Below are 18,927 nucleotides of genomic sequence, written 5' to 3'. Positions count from 1 at the left end.
TCATGCAAGTTTATTAGGGCACTCTTATTTGTGTCCACCCTATCATTTATTATTATTTTTTTAATTTAAAAACAATGTTTCTGTATTTTTATTGTGGGCCCTTATTCGTTAGTTTTTTCACAAACTTTAAGGCTAGGAAGCCATTAGTACGAGGGAGTCACGTGTTAGATCATGGAATCAGGACCAAACACGCGTCAGAAGTGAGACAGATACCTAGCCTGTATGAGTACAGAATGACTAAAATAGCCCTGAAGTGATTAATGATTAATTAAGGTTTAATTACTGAAATGGTACCAAAATCTGTGTTCATGAGTGCCATACGTTTTCACATATAAAAATTTATTTTTCTTAATTAAAATAAGTTGACATATAAAAAGGAGAAATCATTGAACATATGATATTCATACTTGTCATCTATGGCATTTTAAACATGGCAATTTATTAAGGAACACAGACTGGCAAATAGTAACCAACAAAGGTAATAATCATATTGCAAATGGGGTAAAATGGAAATTTAAGGAAAACTTCTTTAATCATGTAAATTTTTGGGTTATTTCCCATCTTTTTCATCATTAATGAATTAGATTTGGTGATAGTTAAATGTTATTAAATAAAAGTATTATATCATTTCTACCAAAAATTTATTTTAATTAAAATTTAACCCCAAATTTTCACAATTTTTAAAATAATTTCAATACTACTAAATAAAAGATTTGTGTTTATAAATAATCTAATAAAAAAGAATAGTCTAATTGATTTTTTTTTTTTGCAAATTTTAGATGATCAAATAAATATTCTACCATATTATTATTTTGTGAACTTGTTACCTATGTGGTCTGTAAAAAAATTTAAATCAATAAATGTCAATAAAAAAAAAGGTCACATTATTAGGCTTCATTAATAAAATATTATTACTCTTACTTGAAGATTTAAAGTCTATAATTAAAAAAAAAATCAACAATCAACATATTTCTAACTATTAAAAGGCTCGTCAAGTACGATAAGAAATGAACAAAATTTCACTAAAAAGAAAAAACAAGACTCTTGTAATATATCATATCTTTAGTTGTCTATAAACTTGATATTTTATTTTTGTAATGACCAACACAAACATGTGTTTAATATGTATCTAAAAATTAATCATAAATTTAATATATGTTTTTATTTTTTTTGAGAAAAATAAGTGTATAAATAGGTTGATTATACATCAACAGGTGTACTTTTTTATATTATATATAAATATGTCACCTCACTAAGAAATTAGTGACGAGATTCGAACTTAAGACTTCTCAGACTAAATGAATCTCTTTTACTACCTCAACCAACTCCCTTAATGCTAATATATGTTTATTTATTACTAATAAATAAATTAAAAATAAATTTTTATTTTAAAAGGAAATTTTATTGAAATGGTCCACATTCATTTAACAATCAACCATATAATAACAAAAGGACCAAAATCAATAATTTATTTAAAATTATTATATCTTTTATAATTAAAAAATATTTTTTTTGTTTTCACTTTTTAATGTAGATGAGATAAGAAACTTTTGAGTTTGAATTTAATTATTTATATATTTTGATATTATTTTTTAATAAAAAAAAAAGATAACTACCTCTCGTTATTTTAAATTAAGCGGGAATGAATACTTTTTTAAATGGAAGAAAAAGTGAAATGAAAGATTAAGCTAAGTCATTAAATAACTTGGGCAAAGGTGCCCAGTTTATAAAAGTGAAAGAGGGTGCCCAAAACAAGTGCATGTATTTTTGTAATATGATTAATGTTTGGTTTCTTGTCTTCTCCTTTCTCTCTCTATACCTTCTCTCTCTTCTCTCCTCAGTTTCCTCCCTTGTTTACCGTAGCCTGACTGGGTTTTTCCGGCATTGACTCGTTTAAGTACGATGAGCTGACTCAGTGCCAGATCGGTGAGCTAAGCTGAACATGAACATATAATTTTATCATATATGTTAATTTCTTGGGTGGTTTAAAGGGTATTGACCCAAAAACCAAAATAGTGAATATATATAATATATATACATTTCTTGTTTGCATATCAAAGAAAGATTTTTTGGGAGGTTTTGGCGGTGGGTTTTTATGATCTTAAGAATTTAAAACAGATTAGAATTCACTCAATTATTTTGAGATTCATGTAAACCCTGTTTTGTAAAAACACTTGATTCTTTCTATGGTAGTTCATGTTTTCCTTGTTTTATTAAGTAATAAGAGATAGTAGCTAGCTGGCCTTTTAGTTGTTGAGAAATATCTGGGAAATAATATCCCTGCATTTTATAGTAATAAATGCTTTCTTGATTTTCCTATCTGAGAGTTCTTCTTCTTTTATTTATTTCTATTTATCTTTCTTTTTTTATTTTGGTTTTAACCTTATCTGTATGATCCTGTTAGGTGAGTAAGAAATGAGCGTGGGATTTTTGGAAGGACATGTTCAAGCAATGGGGTAGGCTGGTAGAGGAGGAGAGAGGATTTGATTCAATCTTGAAAATTTGGTAATTCACTGGGAATTTCAGCCAGTGGAAGAAAAAGATTGCAATAGACAAGTGAAAGAATTGATCGAAGGTTGTATGGATTCAAGGATCAATTTAGGAGAGGGATTTTCAGCCCAAGGGAGAGAATTTGAGTTGATGGGTTATTGGGTGCCAGCAACTCCAGAAAAGCCTATTCCAACAAGATCTAATTCCATGCCAATTGACAGGCATGGGAATCATCAATTGGGCAGAGCGAATTACGGCAGTATGGCTCAAGATTTAGGCCAAATTCACCAACAGGGCAGAAATGGGAGTTTCGCAGAGAGGAACAGAATGATAAATCACATTGCAGGGTCCTATACACAGGCACTGAGTCAGGGGAGTGGAAGTTGGAATAGTAATTCATTTGTTGATCTTTTGACAATGAATTATGCAGCTCCTTTTGCCTGTCCAGAAACAAGTATAAATAGAAGTATGAGCATGGTAGGAATGCCTTTGATTCCAGATTTCCATTCCCAAGTTAACGGCTTGAGAGAATCCAGCTCAGGAGAATTGCTATTCCCCAATCAAACTCACTGCTCAAGTTCAAACCGGTCAAGTGTCCACTGTAGCTTACTCCAGATGGCCCAGTGTAAGTGATTCTATCTGCTCATACCATCTGTTTAATTCTTTTCCCTGTTTTTTTTAATGATAATATATGAAGGTAATATTAATCATCAAAGATGGAACTAAGATCGCTCAACACATGGAATCTGCTCTTTGTCCTTTGAAGGGATCAAAGAACATTAATCTGAATTTGATCTCATATGGTGTTGATTTAATTTTACTTCACAGCGATTGATCCCATTAAATTCATGAAAATATGTTTACCTATCGGCATAGAAATGCAAATTTAACAATTTGCCATTTTCCATGTTGATTGATTAGTCCATCAAGAGATAAGGAGAGAGTGGGGAGTAAATTTAACATTTTTTTTTCTATATATTCTGACAAGCCGAAACCAAGAAACAAGACTTATCTTTTAATATTGCTAGTTATCTCAAAGCTAATGCCATGGAGGGAGGGGGTTGGCTAGGGGGGGAAGAAATCTTATCCCCAAAAATTGTCAGATCTTATTACATATTCTCAAGGAAAACTCAGTAAATTTTTGTTTTTCTCAAGTAATATTGTTTTCTGCAGACGGACTTCCCAAACCTTACGATCCCAACCTTGACATCAATTCACTACCTAGTATAGAAGCTGATGCAGCATCAACTGCAACCAATTCATTTCAATTCGCACCAGAAACGCCACAACTGACCAAGAAGTTGAAGAACCAGCTCTCTGCAACAGTAAATTTTCCACAGGAAAAAGGCTCAAGTGAAGGAATAGACAAACCCCATGATTTAGTAGCATCTGTGGACTATATGCCAAAACAGCACAATTTTGATGAGCTCTTACACAACATTGTGGACTCGTCGTATGCTGTCATTTCTACACCATTTGAGGAACCAAAAGATTCTGGCAAGGAAAGTGACCAAGTTATTGGCCTGAACAAAACGCCCCAGCTGAAAACACAAAAACGAAAAAAGCACAGGCCTAAAGTAGTCAAGGAAGGAAAACAGAACAGGACACCCAAGGCTGCAACCACAAAAATAGCTGATCCGAAGGTGAAAACAACTGAAAAGAGAAAGTATGTGCGCAAGAAGGGCCAGCAAGAATCACCAACTCAACGTCCAGATTCTATTGGAGAGAGTACTGATTCAAAGGAGAAACTGAAGGAAAGGAAGAACAATGTCCACAAAAGGGACCTGAGAGATCCAGCAACTCAAAATGTAGGTGATATTTGTGAGACTATGTATCCCTCTGCTGGAACAGCAGCACCATCATGTAGAAGAGCATTGAACTTTTATGACTTGGAAAACACCAGAGATAAAGTGGGGAGCAATTCAGTTGCTCAGCAGGAAATACTGAAGAAAATGGAGAGTTTCAATTCAAATACAGGTTTTCACGCTTCAGAATCAGTCAATAAAACCAACATGATGTACAGAACAAAATCAGATTTGCAGGTGAGACAACACAGTGAGCTACTGTTAGAAAACCAGGAATCAGGAGCAATAAGCAACCTCACCTCTTCCGCGAATCAATCACTGTTTAATGACACCTCAATTTCAAACAGAATAGAAGCTGGAGCCATTCCAATTTCAGACAGAAGAGAAGCTGCAGTTCAACTAGCTTCAACAAAAGACGTGCAAATGAATAATTTAAATGCCAATGCTAGAGAAGCCGATATAAGAATGCAGCAACATCTCTGTGCGGAAGGAATTGACCATACTGCCTTACCAGCAAAAATTAATTGCAAAGGCCTTGAGAGGACGGGACAATTGATGCCTCAGAATACTCAATCAGTTGGAGACATTTCAGGTCATTTGATTCAAGGTAGGGGATACAAGAGAGAATATGGTCATGTTGAGCAGACAAGCCACTGTACTGCAAATCCGCCAGACCACTGTACTGCAAATCCATCACACTATCACTCAAATAGCTGCATGTTTAGTACAAATTGTTCAGATAGTCCTAAGAAAAGGAAGATTGAAAATGGAATCCCAACAAATACAAATGGTATGTTACGTTTTGTCGCGGCTGTTAACCATTCAGTTGCATCTGAAGCACAAAGGAATATGGAAATATTGAAGTCATACTTGGACAGCAATAATATCAAGAGGAAAGAAAATAATGGATCCATCAGATTTCCTGTTGACTGTTACACACATCAAGTGGCTTCTGGACAAGATTTGTCGAAGCGACATAAATTATCTGGACCCAATTCATGCATGGAAAGGATTGTAGAGGCCAACAGATCCACCAATGTCCAAACCCTTACCTCCCTAACCACAGTTGAGAATTATAACATGCTCCCACCAACTTGTCCCAAAACAGGACGTCAACCTGAAGGCCAACTACAAGCCAAAACTTCGAACATTGTTGCGTTGATGAAGCAGGCTATGGGACACACTCAATCTAAATCTATTCCATTCAGAGATGGTAAAATGCTACAAACTCATGTGGACATCTTGAAAGATCAGCAACCGCCTGCAAAAAGAAAAGGTATATTGCATATTATGAAATCTTCATCAAAACTGTAGATCTTAAAAGACTATGATTGCAAAATATTCTTGTAACCATATTGAAAAGCATTACTCTTGATATTTTATGAAGGGCGACCACCAAAGCAGAGATTCTCCAATACAATTGAAGAAATTATACATCGGATGGGGTGTCTCAATCTGAAAGAAAGGAGCAATGAAATGAAGGGCAAAGAGCAAAATGCACTTGTGCTATACAAAGGAGATGGCACACTCATTCCACATGGAGGGTTTGACTTTATCAAGAAGCGTAAGCCAAGGCCAAAAGTAGACCTTGACCCTGAGACAGAGAGAGTGTGGAAACTGTTAATGTGGAAGGAAGGAAGTGAAGGTGTTGAAGGAACAGATGAGGAGAAAAAGCTGTGGTGGGAGGAAGAGAGGAGAGTTTTTCGTGGACGAGCTGATTCATTCATTGCAAGAATGCATCTTGTACAAGGTACACATTTATATATCCAATAAAATAATAAACTCTAATTTAACAATTCAACTGGAAATTATGAGGCTGTGTTTAAATCATAGTCACTAACAAATTCATTAAAGTTCTTATAGATGAATCTAGGTGAAACCTTTTCTTTAATAGTAATCAACAGTTCACAGTTGAAAAAAAAAAATTTAAAGAAACTCACCTCCATGTATGAATGCAGGAGATAGACGTTTCTCAAAATGGAAGGGATCAGTTGTTGATTCAGTGATAGGAGTCTTCCTTACTCAAAATGTTTCAGACCATCTATCAAGGTAAATTCTGGGATTTGTCTTAATTTTTCAAGACTATATTGGTAGGAATACTGATCATGATGCATAAACTAAACAATCTCTTCAACTACTTGCCCATCATGCAGCTCTGCCTTCATGTCTCTAGCTGCAAGATTTCCTATTAAGTCAGCAAGAAACAGAACCTGTGAGAGGGATGGGACAAGAATATTGGTTGAAGAACCAGATGCCTGCATGCTAAACCCAAATGACACAATCAAATGGAATGAAAAATTTTTACATCATCCTTTCTACAATCAGAACTCTGTGGTAAGCTATGAATCAACAGAATATCGGAGAGACTGTGAGACCTCGTGGACTGACAGGACAAGCATGGTAGAGGCTCACAGTCACAGCCCTCAAGAAGAAGTTTTGTCATCACAAGATTCTTTTGATTCCTTAGTTATCCAAAGCAATGGAGTCAGATCGTACTCAGGCTCCAACTCAGAAGCAGAAGATCATGCAAATGGGTGCAAACACAGCAAGAATCTCAATACATCTTCAACAAATCTTCCACATGTTGAAAGCACAACCTTGTTTGAAGAGTTCTACAGTCAAGTAAGTGGAAGATCATTGTTTCATATTCAATCCAGGCATGGACAAAAGCAACCACAAGACATAGAAAACAGGCAGCAGCAATGGCCCAGATTGGAAAGATTAGATGCTAGCTTAAAAAGCCCTTTTACATTTTGTCAGCAAATCAAGTACAATAATCCACAGATGCAAGTACCAGCTGTTCCTTCTAGTAACTATCAGTTGTGCGCAACTGTACAATCTGAGATCCTTGAAGTAGAAAGTGTTGAATTGAACAGAGAAGAAAGCATATCTTCTTGGCCTTCAGGTGCCTCCAGATTCAATAATGAAAAAGATGCAAGCTGCACGAGCAAAAGGGTTGTAGTGGGGGCTGAAAGTGTAGCTATATCAACTGCACAACAATATGGGTCATCAAGCTATCAAGAAACTCGAATAGTGGACCCACATGCTTTCCTAAGCAAGCAAATGATAAATGAACAAAGCAATACTGAACCTTACCATGGCAGTCAACCACATAAGATAAAAACGACCATCCAATTGGAAAGAAAATCAATGGCCGAGACTGCAAATCTGGCTGATGCACAGGTTAATGGGCAGAGTAGCTACGAGCAACACATCTCAAACATTCCCAATCTCACAGGAAAAGTTTTTGACGTTGAAGAGAGAATTGCTTTGGTGGATAAGCAAACACGCTCAGAAAATGAAATTGTTGAATCAAATTTGAAGGAGCAAGTACATGTTACTAATAAAGAAAGCTTAAAAACAAATTATTTAAAAGCAGGAAAAGCAAAAGCTGGAGCCGAGAATAAGGATGCAATTGACTGGGATAGTTTAAGGAAGCAGGTGCAGGCAAATGGTAGCAGAAAAGAAAGAAGCCAAGATACAATGGACTCCTTGGACTATGAAGCAATGAGATGCGCTAGTGTCAATGAGATTTCTGGTGCTATTAAAGAAAGAGGGATGAACAACCTTCTAGCAGAACGAATCAAGGTAAATTAATTAAGTTCAATCTAAAACACTAGAAATGACCAGATTCAGCGTCAGATGGCGTCATAAGCAAACAATATTGCTTAACATGTCAAATCATTTACAGATTTTAACAGTTGCAAAATATTGCAGGAGTTTCTGGACCGATTGGTCAGAGAACATGGAAGCGTTGATCTGGAATGGTTAAGAGATGTCCCCCCTGATAAAGCAAAGTAAGCCATCTAAAATATTAGAGTTCCTTTTCAAATGTTGAAGCTACTTCGTTTTTCAAATAAGATTAAATATAGCTTCACATAGCCAAATTGAACAGAAAATAATGATTTGAATCTGCAGAATTCATTGCTAGTTTCTATAATATCTTGATTCTGCAGGGATTATCTGCTAAGTATAAGGGGATTGGGGTTGAAAAGTGTGGAGTGTGTGCGGCTCTTAACACTTCATCATCTTGCTTTCCCGGTAAGTTAAATATGTGTGAACTACAGATGGAGAGCAACTTACAAGAGGATGCAAAATCTTACAATCAAAGTAATTTATTTAAATTTTCGTGAAGGTTGACACGAATGTTGGACGGATAGCAGTTCGATTGGGATGGGTCCCTCTTCAACCGCTGCCAGAGTCACTTCAATTGCACCTCCTAGAACTGTAAGTATTCATTTCCCAACCTTGGCCCTATATATTTCAACTGATAAAAAATGCTAATCACATTCTCTTTAGGTACCCAGTACTTGAGTCAATTCAAAAATACCTCTGGCCAAGACTCTGCAAACTTGATCAACGAACACTGTAACTATTTAACTCTTTCTTGAAGCCATTTTCTTCATCGAGAACAGTATTCCTACACAAAAATGGTGTAGAAAAACTACTTTTTGATTAAGATATAGATTTTTCACATATTTTTCTATATAATGGGATTACAGGTATGAATTACATTACCAGCTGATTACATTTGGAAAGGTATATACAAAAGTTTGACTTTTACTTCAATATTTGCTGCAATTTTATTTTAGTTTGATCATTTTGGAAAAGAATTATTATGCAACATGCTTCAACATTCATTCAGGTTTTTTGCACAAAGAATAAACCAAATTGCAATGCATGTCCAATGAGAGCAGAGTGCAGACATTTTGCTAGCGCCTTTGCAAGGTTTGCCCAACAATCTATTTTTACATTGTCACCAGTATGCTAGCAAGAATATAAATAGACTGATGATCATAAATTATAAAATTCTGATAAGTGAAAAATTGAAGTCTCAATTTGAAACTCAATTTTGTAAATTTGAACAGAAAAGCATTCAGTTCCAAGAAATGTTTTAAAATCACAGATAACGCCTAATGAAATTAGGTTAATCATGGTTCTCTAATCATGGTTCTCTGATTATTGTCATAATGTAATTGTCCAAGAGAAGAGGGAAAACATTATTTTACCTAGAATTGTTCCATTATGCATAGGAATTTTGAGAATGTTAGATAACAGGATAGCAAAAATGACACAAAAAGTTTGTAACTTCCAAGTATGATGCATATTAGAAGCACAACTCTTCTTCACTTAAGAGAAAGGTTTAGGAAATTCTAAAATCGAACATGAGTATTCATTCAAAGTATCAACACTATACAAAGAATATGTCATTACTTGCCATTTTGGGTAAGTATCTTATGCATTTCTATACAAGGTGTAAAAGGGTTCTGATATTAATAAAATTGTTTTCCTTAACTCCCAAAGGTTCCAAAGAAAATATATGGGCATAAAGTTTTTCCAACCTATCAAATATGATAATTATGAGGTCAAAAGTGGGGTAAGGAAAACAATGTCAATCTTTCATTAATGAATGCTCATAGTGGGGCCAAACTACATAACATGCCTTATTTTCCAATATTCACAAAGGATAATACTTCAGAGAATGAAGCTGAATGTGGCCTCTTTTTGTTGCAGTGCAAGGCTTGCACTACCTGGGCCAGAAGAGAAGAGTATAGTGACTTCAACGGTTCCTTTAAGAACAGAAAGAAGCCCTGGCATAGTTATTGATCCCATGCCATTACCTCCAATTGAGGAGAACTCAATTAAAAGAGGAGGATCAGATATTATTAGTTGTGTACCTATCATTGAAGAGCCAGCAACACCAAAACAAGAACACAATGAAGTAACAGAAAGTGATATAGAGGATATAAATGATGAGGATACTGATGAAATACCAACTATAAAACTCAACATGGAAGAGTTGACTGTGAATCTACAGAATTACATGCAAGCAAACATGGAACTTCAAGAATGTGACATGTCCAAGGCTTTAGTTGCTTTGAATCCAGAAGCTGCCTCCATCCCCACACCCAAACTAAAGAATGTCAGTCGGCTACGCACGGAGCACCAAGTGTAAGTGAAAATCCCCACATAACAAATGACGAAGTAATTGCAAATGAACATCAATTGTAATAAAAAATCTTCCCATAACTATGAACAAAGTCATAGCAACGAACCACTGCATAGTGCATACAGCTTGACAGAGTCAAGTTAGATTTATTAGAAAAACTACATCAAAATCAAATGATTAATTTTACATACTAATTATCATCATATACATCACGCTATATTGATATTTTGAAATTGTGTACTTGGGAAAATGCAAGGCAGTTGCCAACAAGATAGAGAAGACTCTATGTCAAGATGTCAAAAAATGGAAAAAAAAAATAAAAAAAAAAATGCTAAGATGAGGAATATTCTCATCAAAATATATTTAAAAAATAAAAAGGTGGAAAATTCTCAATCACTCACTTTAACTCCTGTCTGCTTATATGATGCAGGTATGAACTTCCAGATTCACATCCTCTCCTGAAAGGGGTGAGTTTCCCTTTTATTCGGCACTATGAATTCTCATTCAATTATTCTTCTTTAATGCTGAGTTAATAAAATTGCAGATGGATAAAAGAGAACCTGATGATCCCAGTCCATATCTTCTTGCAATATGGATACCAGGTGAGTAGCACATTCTATGCTTGAAAGACTGACTCAAATACAACTAAACAAATAGTCTCTATGGACTGATCAAATCACAGGCTACCATGTTGTACTTAGAGAATATTGTTATGATATAGCATGCAATTTTTAGGGTATGTTAATATGATGTAAACATATGAACCATTCACTGTAGATAATGTTGAGACACAGTTTTAGTACATGCTCTTATGGTCCTACCTTGCACAAGGATGCCCCTCACCTCTCTTGTAGCATGGCTAAGTAATACCCTGTTACTAGGTGAAACTGCAAATTCAATTCAGCCACCAGAACAACATTGTCAGTCCCAGGAACCAGACAAATTATGCAATGAAAAGACATGCTTTTCATGCAATAGTATCAGAGAAGCTAATTCGCAAACAGTCAGAGGAACACTTCTGGTAAGCAAATCCATCCACTGGGACATGGAATAGTCATGGAAGACAAGTTGAGAACAAAAAAATGACTTATTGTGTCACTTACTGGGTTCACACGGCCTTACATGCAGATACCTTGTAGAACGGCAATGCGAGGAAGCTTTCCACTCAATGGCACCTACTTTCAAGTGAATGAGGTAAATACAATTGAACTATGTGCTGACCCTCTGAATTTAGAAATAGATATTTTATGTGCATTGAAGCTACTTATGGGTGAATGTCATCCCAAAAAGTCCTTTAGGTAAAACACCAAATTAATATTATTTTCAGAAAAGGAATAAACCTGCATTTTTTAGTGTAAAAGCATATAGAAAAGCAGAGTGCATCATATTACTAAACATAAATTTAGAAGACTATCTCCTTTGTGGGGGAAGAATATTCCTAATTGATTCCATTATCTTATTTACACCAGAATTTGAAGTCATTCATTTCATGAATTATTGTCAGGTATTGATTAAATTTGCCATGCAGGTATTTGCAGATCATGAATCTAGCCTCAACCCAATCGATGTTCCAAGAGCATGGATATGGAATTTGCCAAGACGAATAGTGTACTTTGGAACCTCTGTATCAACAATATTTAAAGGTAAGAAAAAAAATAGTTTATTAGCTTTTGTAAATTAATATTCTAATTATGTTAAGAAGGTAAAACCTAACTCATAGGACAATTATTTCTACTAGGACTTTCAACTGGAGGAATTCAGTACTGCTTTTGGAAAGGTATGCAATGCTACATTTAACTTTATATGCTATCTTATTAGAATGGAATAAACAAGAGTTCCATGGGGGCACATATGCCACGGTTGCGAGAAGAAATAATTCCACAATTTTCTACTCTATTAACCCAGCATTTAGATTATCATGTTTAGGATGAGATATAAGTTCACTTATTAATTGAAATAAAAATTTTGTTAAAAAAATTAAAATTCGATCAACTTTTTTAGAAGTATTGAATGTGTTTGAGAGAGATTCTATTCCTAACCAAAATTATTGAAGACACAACCAGCACACCAATATGAGACTATGTAATTGTGCTAATTTAATTACATAATGCCAACCAGTACTTATTTGTAGTACTGCAAATAAATGATCTTTGTTAGAAGTTATATGGACCTTAATGCCTTGTGAAATGAAATGCCACACAGCATGTTACAAGATAGGGGTTGTGCTATTTTTATAACAAAATATGATTTACAAGCATAAATTATATTTTTTAATAATTTACATTCAGGATGTTGGTGCATGCTATTTGCACATGATATTACTCTCAATGGCGCACCTAATACATAAAAAGAGGGGTCAATTGACCCCTCTTTTTTGTTAAATGCTCTTTGTATTTATATATATTTGTATATTTGACCCCTTATAAATTTAATTATGGAACTCTCATTTTGATAAAATTTAAAATTACTTGAGACAAATAAAGCATGTTATGCATTCAAAAGTTTTTGTTTTTAAAATTCTATTGTAACTTTTTCAATAATGAGTTTTATCAAGACAAAATAATATGATTATGCATGTGATTAGTTGATGAATGACTTTTAATTAAATTTTTTCGGTAATATTTTATTATTAGATTTCATATATTGACCCCCGAAAAGAAAATTTCTAGACCCACCACTGACTACTCTAACAGATAAAATAATAATGGAGGCTAATGATAAGTTAGAACTATAGTTGAAGAACAATTTGAAGCTCAAAGATTTTATGCTGAGTAGGACTATAATGAATTCAATGATGTAACTAATATTAGCCAATGGCTGAGAAATATTGGTATCTCAGAAAATTTATCCCCAAAGAAGATGATATTGAAGAAAATATTATCATAGAACTATAGAAGCACATCAGATAAAATGAAATAGAAGAATTTAAAGAATGATAACTGATGGAGTGAAATAAAAGAATTTTTCTGGTATGTTGCATGATTGCAGAAAAAGTATTAGGCTAAAGGGGAAATTCCATGGGACAAAAATATGGCCATGACTGCTTTGAGACAACAAATGCTGAGATGAATATGCAATAACATAAAATGGCAGAATGCAAAAGCAACACATTTGAGAAAGGTGGAAGAAGCACCAATTGAAAAAAGGAAAAATGGTGAATAATGAAAGATGGTTTGAGCTGTTAAGCCACATGCAAGATGTACCTTTATGTTATAAGGGAAAGTATTTGAATTTAGGTTGAAAAGATCAAAGTGGTTAGACATAGAAATGGACCTTTATGTTTGAGCAGAAGCAACTACATTTAAACTGAAAATACCAAAAATGGTAAGAAATTGACTCTTGAAGTTATGTAAGTTTTGATATCCAAACATCTTATGAAAAATATGGTGCTAGGATTAAAATTTAGTTGAATTGAGCAGCATTCATAGCAGACTTTGAAGTAATTGTGAAACAACAAAGTTTTACTAGTTCATATTTAACTACTAAACCAATGGACTAATGCAGAATTTATATTTTTTTTTTTAAAAAAAGAAAAGATTATCCAATGCAATAATAATTCTAATAAATTTTTTTATTTCAAGTAGTTCCTAAATTAATTAATTAATTATATATATATATATATATATATATATATATATATATATATATATAGAAAATTCTACTTTATAATCACATGAAGAGAATTTATCAAAAAATCTCTTAAGAATTTATTTAAGAGCCAGCTCATAAGATGTAAAACCACTAAGAAAACCCAAATGACTAGTCTATAAAATTAATAAATCCATTGCAATGGAGAGTCAACATGTAAATAGCCTCCAAATTGATGCCCTACATATTTTTCATAATCAAAATTTTGCCGAGACATAAAATTTGCCATTGTTTCACAATTACACCCTCTCAGAAAAGAAAACAGATGCATTACACAACTAAAGTAGCAGTCAAAATAGAATGCTTAAGAGATCTACAAAAAAGTTGAGAAATAAATTAGGAACATAATTTTTAATTCCTTTTGTTGGATATGCTATCAATCACGCATCCAATCACTGGGAATGAAAGTTGCTTTAACTTGATCTCAAGGACTGGCTGTATTGGTTGAATGAATGACTTCGATGACAACTAAAATGGTGAAAAAGTTAACATGATGCAAGCTGTTCCAAGCCAAAATGATTGGAAGCTTCACTTTTAAATAAAATAAAGATTGGAGCGAGTGCATTCAAAGCCCTTGCTCATTTGGTGTTGTTAGACAACCATTGGACCTAACATTCCAAAAACATCGGTGGTGCCTATTTAGTCAGTTGTTCTATATGGTTAGATTCACTAGTGATATAATTTGCAGTTTTCATCCATGCTTCACATATCACTTAGGTCAAATTTTATTTGCAGGATTTGTTTGTGTGCGAGGGTTTGACCAAAGAACAAGAGCGCCCAAACCTCTTATTGCCAGATTGCACTTCCCAGCAAGTAAGCTAGCGAAGACAAATAATAGACAGCAATGATAAGCAGGCCATGATCATCTCTGTTATTGCCAGATTGCACTTTCCAGCAAAAAGGCCGGTGAAGGCCAAGAATGAAAAACAATGACAAGCAGGCCATGATGCAGAGACGATCAATAGCAAAAGTTCTAACCGGCAAAGATAGGTAAATTAGTGAAGAAGAGATATCATTGACTAACATATTGTTGTACATTCAATTATTCTTTGTCTAACAAGAAATGCACTTACCCAATCATAGCCCAGCATAAAGAAATTTTCAATAATGTGAGATACCATGGCAAGTGGGATGTAGTTGATAAATGCATTTATAATCATTATTTAAATTCATGCTCAAAGGAGCAATTTTTCCTGAACCAATCAATGTCTGCGACAATCCCCCTCCACACACACCTTCCCCCCCTTCAAAAAAATCCTTTCAAATAAACAGAATGGGAGAGATAACTCTCTGTAATTCTTGTTACATATATGCTTGTTATGTGTATGGTTGCGATAATGAGTAAGTATTGATCTGCCTATATCATTACTAAAAGAGAGATCTCAGAAGCAGAAAGCACTGGCCAACTTCCATGCATTATTAACTCAGAAAAAGATTGTAGAGGACAACTCTGAACTCAAGCCCAGTATTGGAGTGAATTCATTCAGCATATGAATAATGGACTTCAGACAAGCAGTCATGCAGAGCACACGATCACCTAAGATTGTTTGGTTTAGCAGAGCTGGCGTAAAGTCTTGCACCCATAAAAATTACTATAACTACCATAAACTAGATGAGGTTTGCTATATAAATCCTTTTTTGCCATTCAACTTTGTTAGACGTTGGGTCCACTTTAATATCTAAAACTTATAAATTCTATGATACTACTTGCCTCAACATTATCTTTAGCCTCTTCCTTTTCCTTCTTACTCATTCTCCAAGTAACTTAATTCTCTGCTTTGTATACGATCAAATCATTTTAAAGGACCGTCTCATCTCATCTCAAATATGTGCTATATGTATTCTCTGGAGGACGTGATTATGCACAACCTTATTTACTATCGTATTATCAAACATCCATTTTAACATCTATATTTCCATCACACTCATCTTATAGGTATCATGTACCCCATAAAAAATTACTAAATGAAGAAAAAAAAGCAATAAATTTCCAAAAATGAGTAGATTTATGTACTAATGTGCAGATGCAGAATTTCATGTTATTGGTTACAATACACGTTTGAACACACTTTTTTTCCCTTTTCTATCTTTTAAGTTTTACTCCATGTATACATAAGGAGCCTTGGTTACGATCTTTTGTCTAACGGAAATGTACTTAACCCAATTATCAAAGATAACCCGTTATGGTATCACAAACTTTGATTTTTCATTTTTTTTTCCTTTGGACTTTTGAATTGCTTTTCATGCTCAAATTCTCGAGACTTGACTAAAATGATACAATTCACATGCATCTAATAAATTTATATATTTATCCAAGATAAAAACTCTTTTAGGAATACTAATGAGGCGGATCAAGGTAGAGATCACTCTCTCCTTTCTCACGCCGCAGGTTAGAGGTGAACTTCCCCACCAGAGAGAGCAGAGTAGGCGGGATTTTCTTTATATATTCAATTTATCATAATAGACAATAAATTTTATAATTAAAAAATAAATTATAAGTTTGAAACATTTACTTAATAATGAACATATTTTTTTATTAAAAGTATAATATTTAAGTACTTAAATGCATTAAAATAAATTAATTTTTTTAAAAAAATATTAATATATCATCGAGCAGAGCTAGTTTCATGGATTTTAAGCGAGATACTCCATCCTTACCCACACAATATCAACGTTGGAAAAAGTAAGTAGAGTGAGGTAAGGCAGGTCGAGGGTTGGAAAGAATTGTCGTCCTTCTTTTTCTTCTTCTTCTTATTTTAGGACTTAGAATGGTCTACAGTTGAAAGCCATGAGTTCCAGTTACAATTAAATATAAGCATAGCTTTAAATAACAACCATTACAATTATATAACTAACAAAAATATAACATCAATAATGCCCATTGCCAGTTTAATATGATATCGTTTTGCTGTCTTTTCTAGCATCTATTCCCTTAAATTCATATTTCTCAAGCCATTACTTATCATGTCTTTTCTAGCCTTCTTCAACCTAAGTCCCACCAAACTCTTCCTATGTAAAAATTTAGTTCCATATCACTTTGTACAAATATTTAGGCCCGTCATGCTTACCTTTAAAGAGATGAATCATTTTTCACTTTGTTGTTATTTTTCTAAATTTGTTGCATAAAAGTTTATTTTTTGATATAGTTGTCTCTTTCATTGTTGAGGAGGTTAGATCATTAATCTCCATATGTTGTGTGAGCTATTGAAATTGATTGATTTTTTTTTTTATTGATTTGATAATAATGAATATAAATCATGAATTCAATGTTATTATTTGATGTATTTATACTTCTTCATTAATTGTATATCTTAATTATATTATCTCGATTTTAATACATATCCTAATCCAAGTCTTTGAATTATTTAATTCATTTTCAGTTTTTCAAAATATTTTGTGTAGCAACAAGCCATTAACTAAACCAACTCAATGGGTTAAAGATATATTTTACTTTGCCTAGTTTGTTAAATTACTTTCAACAAAGACCATATATCTTTATATGTCTAGAATTTAGCTAATAGGACACCATAACATAAATATGAAAAATTAGTGAATGCAATTATAAAATTCTGAAAGAGTGGTAAGCCTTTCTGCCAAAAAAAAAAAAAAAACCTGAAAGAGTGGTCAAATTTTGACAATAAATTGTAACAAATAATATATAATGAACAAAAACATTTAGTAATAATCATAGAAATTATTTCAACATGCTCAATGCACTAAAAAATAATGCTACATTATAATATATATGCGAAATTCACTTATTACATTTTCAAGTGCATCTCATGTGAACGTGATAATATAATGTACTATTTTCAAGCACACCCAAGACATTTAAATTTAATAATTTCCATGTAATGGCTTTAATCACTATCACAAAATGGTAATGGTTACAGTAGCGACATACATTTCTTGGATGTGCTTCATTTTACTCACGCATCTTATTATAGGTACTTGTTATTGTATAAAAAAACTAATGATTTAATTTTTAATGGGTAGGAGAAAACAATATAACTTTGTTTTACCACAACTAAAGTAACAGATTTGATTAAAAAAATCATTTCTAGTGTCATTAGGTTGAATAAGAATAACTTGGTCCACTATAGATGCAAGGTTTATGAGTTAAAAGGCATAAGAACGTACCTAGAGACATGAAATTAGAAAGGAAATAAAAAATAAAAAAAGAACTTTTTATTGTAGAATGTAAAATTTGTAAGCCCTTTAATGTCCTTTAACTTATAAATACAACAACTTGATAATAAAACACTTATCTCATGCTTGGACATTCCTCTCAAAACTTCATTTGAAACTCAAGAGAGGTATATATATATATAACACTAAGGAAAAGTTATCAAATAAACAAAATGTTATTGGCCCATAGGAATGATAACGGGATAGGTCAAGGATAGGGATCGCTCCCTTGTCCCGCCCCATAAGAGATCGGGATCGAGGCAGGGACTTTCCTATCGAGGGTCAAGGCGAGAAGGGTTTCCTTATGGGAAATTTTCTTTTTACTTTTTTATCATTATATAATATAAATTTAATTATTAAAAAAATTAAATTAGAAATATAAGTTTTAAAGTTCCACAAATTATGTTGGCCATATGTCTTGATTGCCACAGGACACCTACCAAATGAAGCTAAGTGTGGCATAACTAGCCAATCGACCCTTTTAATCTTAACATAATCTTAATAATATACATATATTTTTTTGTTAAAATTATAGTATTTAAATACATAAAATAAATTATTTTTAATAAAAAAAATAATATCTTATTATCAAGATGGATTACGGGGATTGGGGTTTGAGGGATTTTCTCCCCTTCCTAGCCCTAGATAATATCATGATTAGGGCAGGGTTGAGGAAAATTGATTGGTTGCAGGATGGATCGAATTAGATTCGGAAACAATTACTATCTTTCTTGGCCTGAGCTTGGGATCAAATCATTGAAAAATCATTTATTGTTCTTCTTCCTTTATAATCCATATTGAAAGTAATTTAAGAGCGTTAAAGAGAACCCTAATATTTTTTAAAGT

The 18,927-nt window shown here is 33.4% G+C and overlaps 1 protein-coding gene and 1 non-coding gene across 4 annotated transcripts; one reads left to right on the top strand and one right to left on the bottom strand.

The window, feature by feature from the left end:
* Nucleotides 1–1,764: 1,764 nt before the first annotated feature.
* Nucleotides 1,765–15,095, top strand: LOC110633885 (transcriptional activator DEMETER). Of its 3 annotated transcripts, XM_021782703.2 has the most exons (20): nt 1,765–1,926; nt 2,405–3,115; nt 3,664–5,571; nt 5,683–6,045; nt 6,254–6,344; nt 6,449–7,883; nt 8,013–8,092; nt 8,252–8,336; nt 8,431–8,522; nt 8,595–8,663; nt 8,798–8,834; nt 8,941–9,023; nt 9,810–10,247; nt 10,676–10,712; nt 10,790–10,847; nt 11,127–11,266; nt 11,374–11,439; nt 11,774–11,888; nt 11,984–12,022; nt 14,629–15,095. In XM_021782703.2, exons 2-20 carry the CDS (start codon nt 2,581–2,583, stop codon nt 14,739–14,741), a joined length of 5,784 nt encoding a protein of 1,927 aa, XP_021638395.2. In that variant the 5' UTR covers nt 1,765–1,926; nt 2,405–2,580; the 3' UTR covers nt 14,742–15,095. The 3 variants fall into 3 exon arrangements, 2 of the variants coding, with proteins under 2 accessions (XP_021638395.2, XP_057989278.1); XM_058133295.1 differs by lacking the exons at nt 11,374–11,439; nt 11,774–11,888; nt 11,984–12,022; nt 14,629–15,095 and having other exon boundaries at nt 11,023–11,134; XR_009142977.1 differs by lacking the exons at nt 10,676–10,712; nt 10,790–10,847; nt 11,127–11,266; ... (2 more) ...; nt 11,984–12,022; nt 14,629–15,095 and having other exon boundaries at nt 8,798–8,836; nt 8,942–9,023; nt 9,810–9,957.
* Nucleotides 15,096–18,440: 3,345 nt separating this feature from the next.
* LOC131173722 (U11 spliceosomal RNA) lies at nt 18,441–18,565 on the bottom strand. Its single transcript, XR_009144035.1, has one exon. It is a non-coding gene; the product is annotated as a U11 spliceosomal RNA (small nuclear RNA).
* Nucleotides 18,566–18,927: the final 362 nt, after the last annotated feature.

This window comes from Hevea brasiliensis, chromosome 14, assembly GCF_030052815.1.
Source record: "Hevea brasiliensis isolate MT/VB/25A 57/8 chromosome 14, ASM3005281v1, whole genome shotgun sequence".
Taxonomy (NCBI): Eukaryota; Viridiplantae; Streptophyta; class Magnoliopsida; order Malpighiales; family Euphorbiaceae; genus Hevea; species Hevea brasiliensis.
This window is presented reverse-complemented; position numbering and strand designations above follow the sequence as displayed.

Excerpts from the sequence above, each read along its gene's own strand:
- LOC110633885 (XM_021782703.2), top strand. The coding sequence starts at position 2,581 with ATGGATTCAAGGATCAATTTAGGAGAGGGATTTTCAGCCCAAGGGAGA. Across the intron at positions 5,572-5,682 it reads ACCGCCTGCAAAAAGAAAAG|GGCGACCACCAAAGCAGAGA; the intron begins GTATATTGCATA and ends TATTTTATGAAG. Across the intron at positions 10,713-10,789 it reads CACATCCTCTCCTGAAAGGG|ATGGATAAAAGAGAACCTGA; the intron begins GTGAGTTTCCCT and ends ATAAAATTGCAG.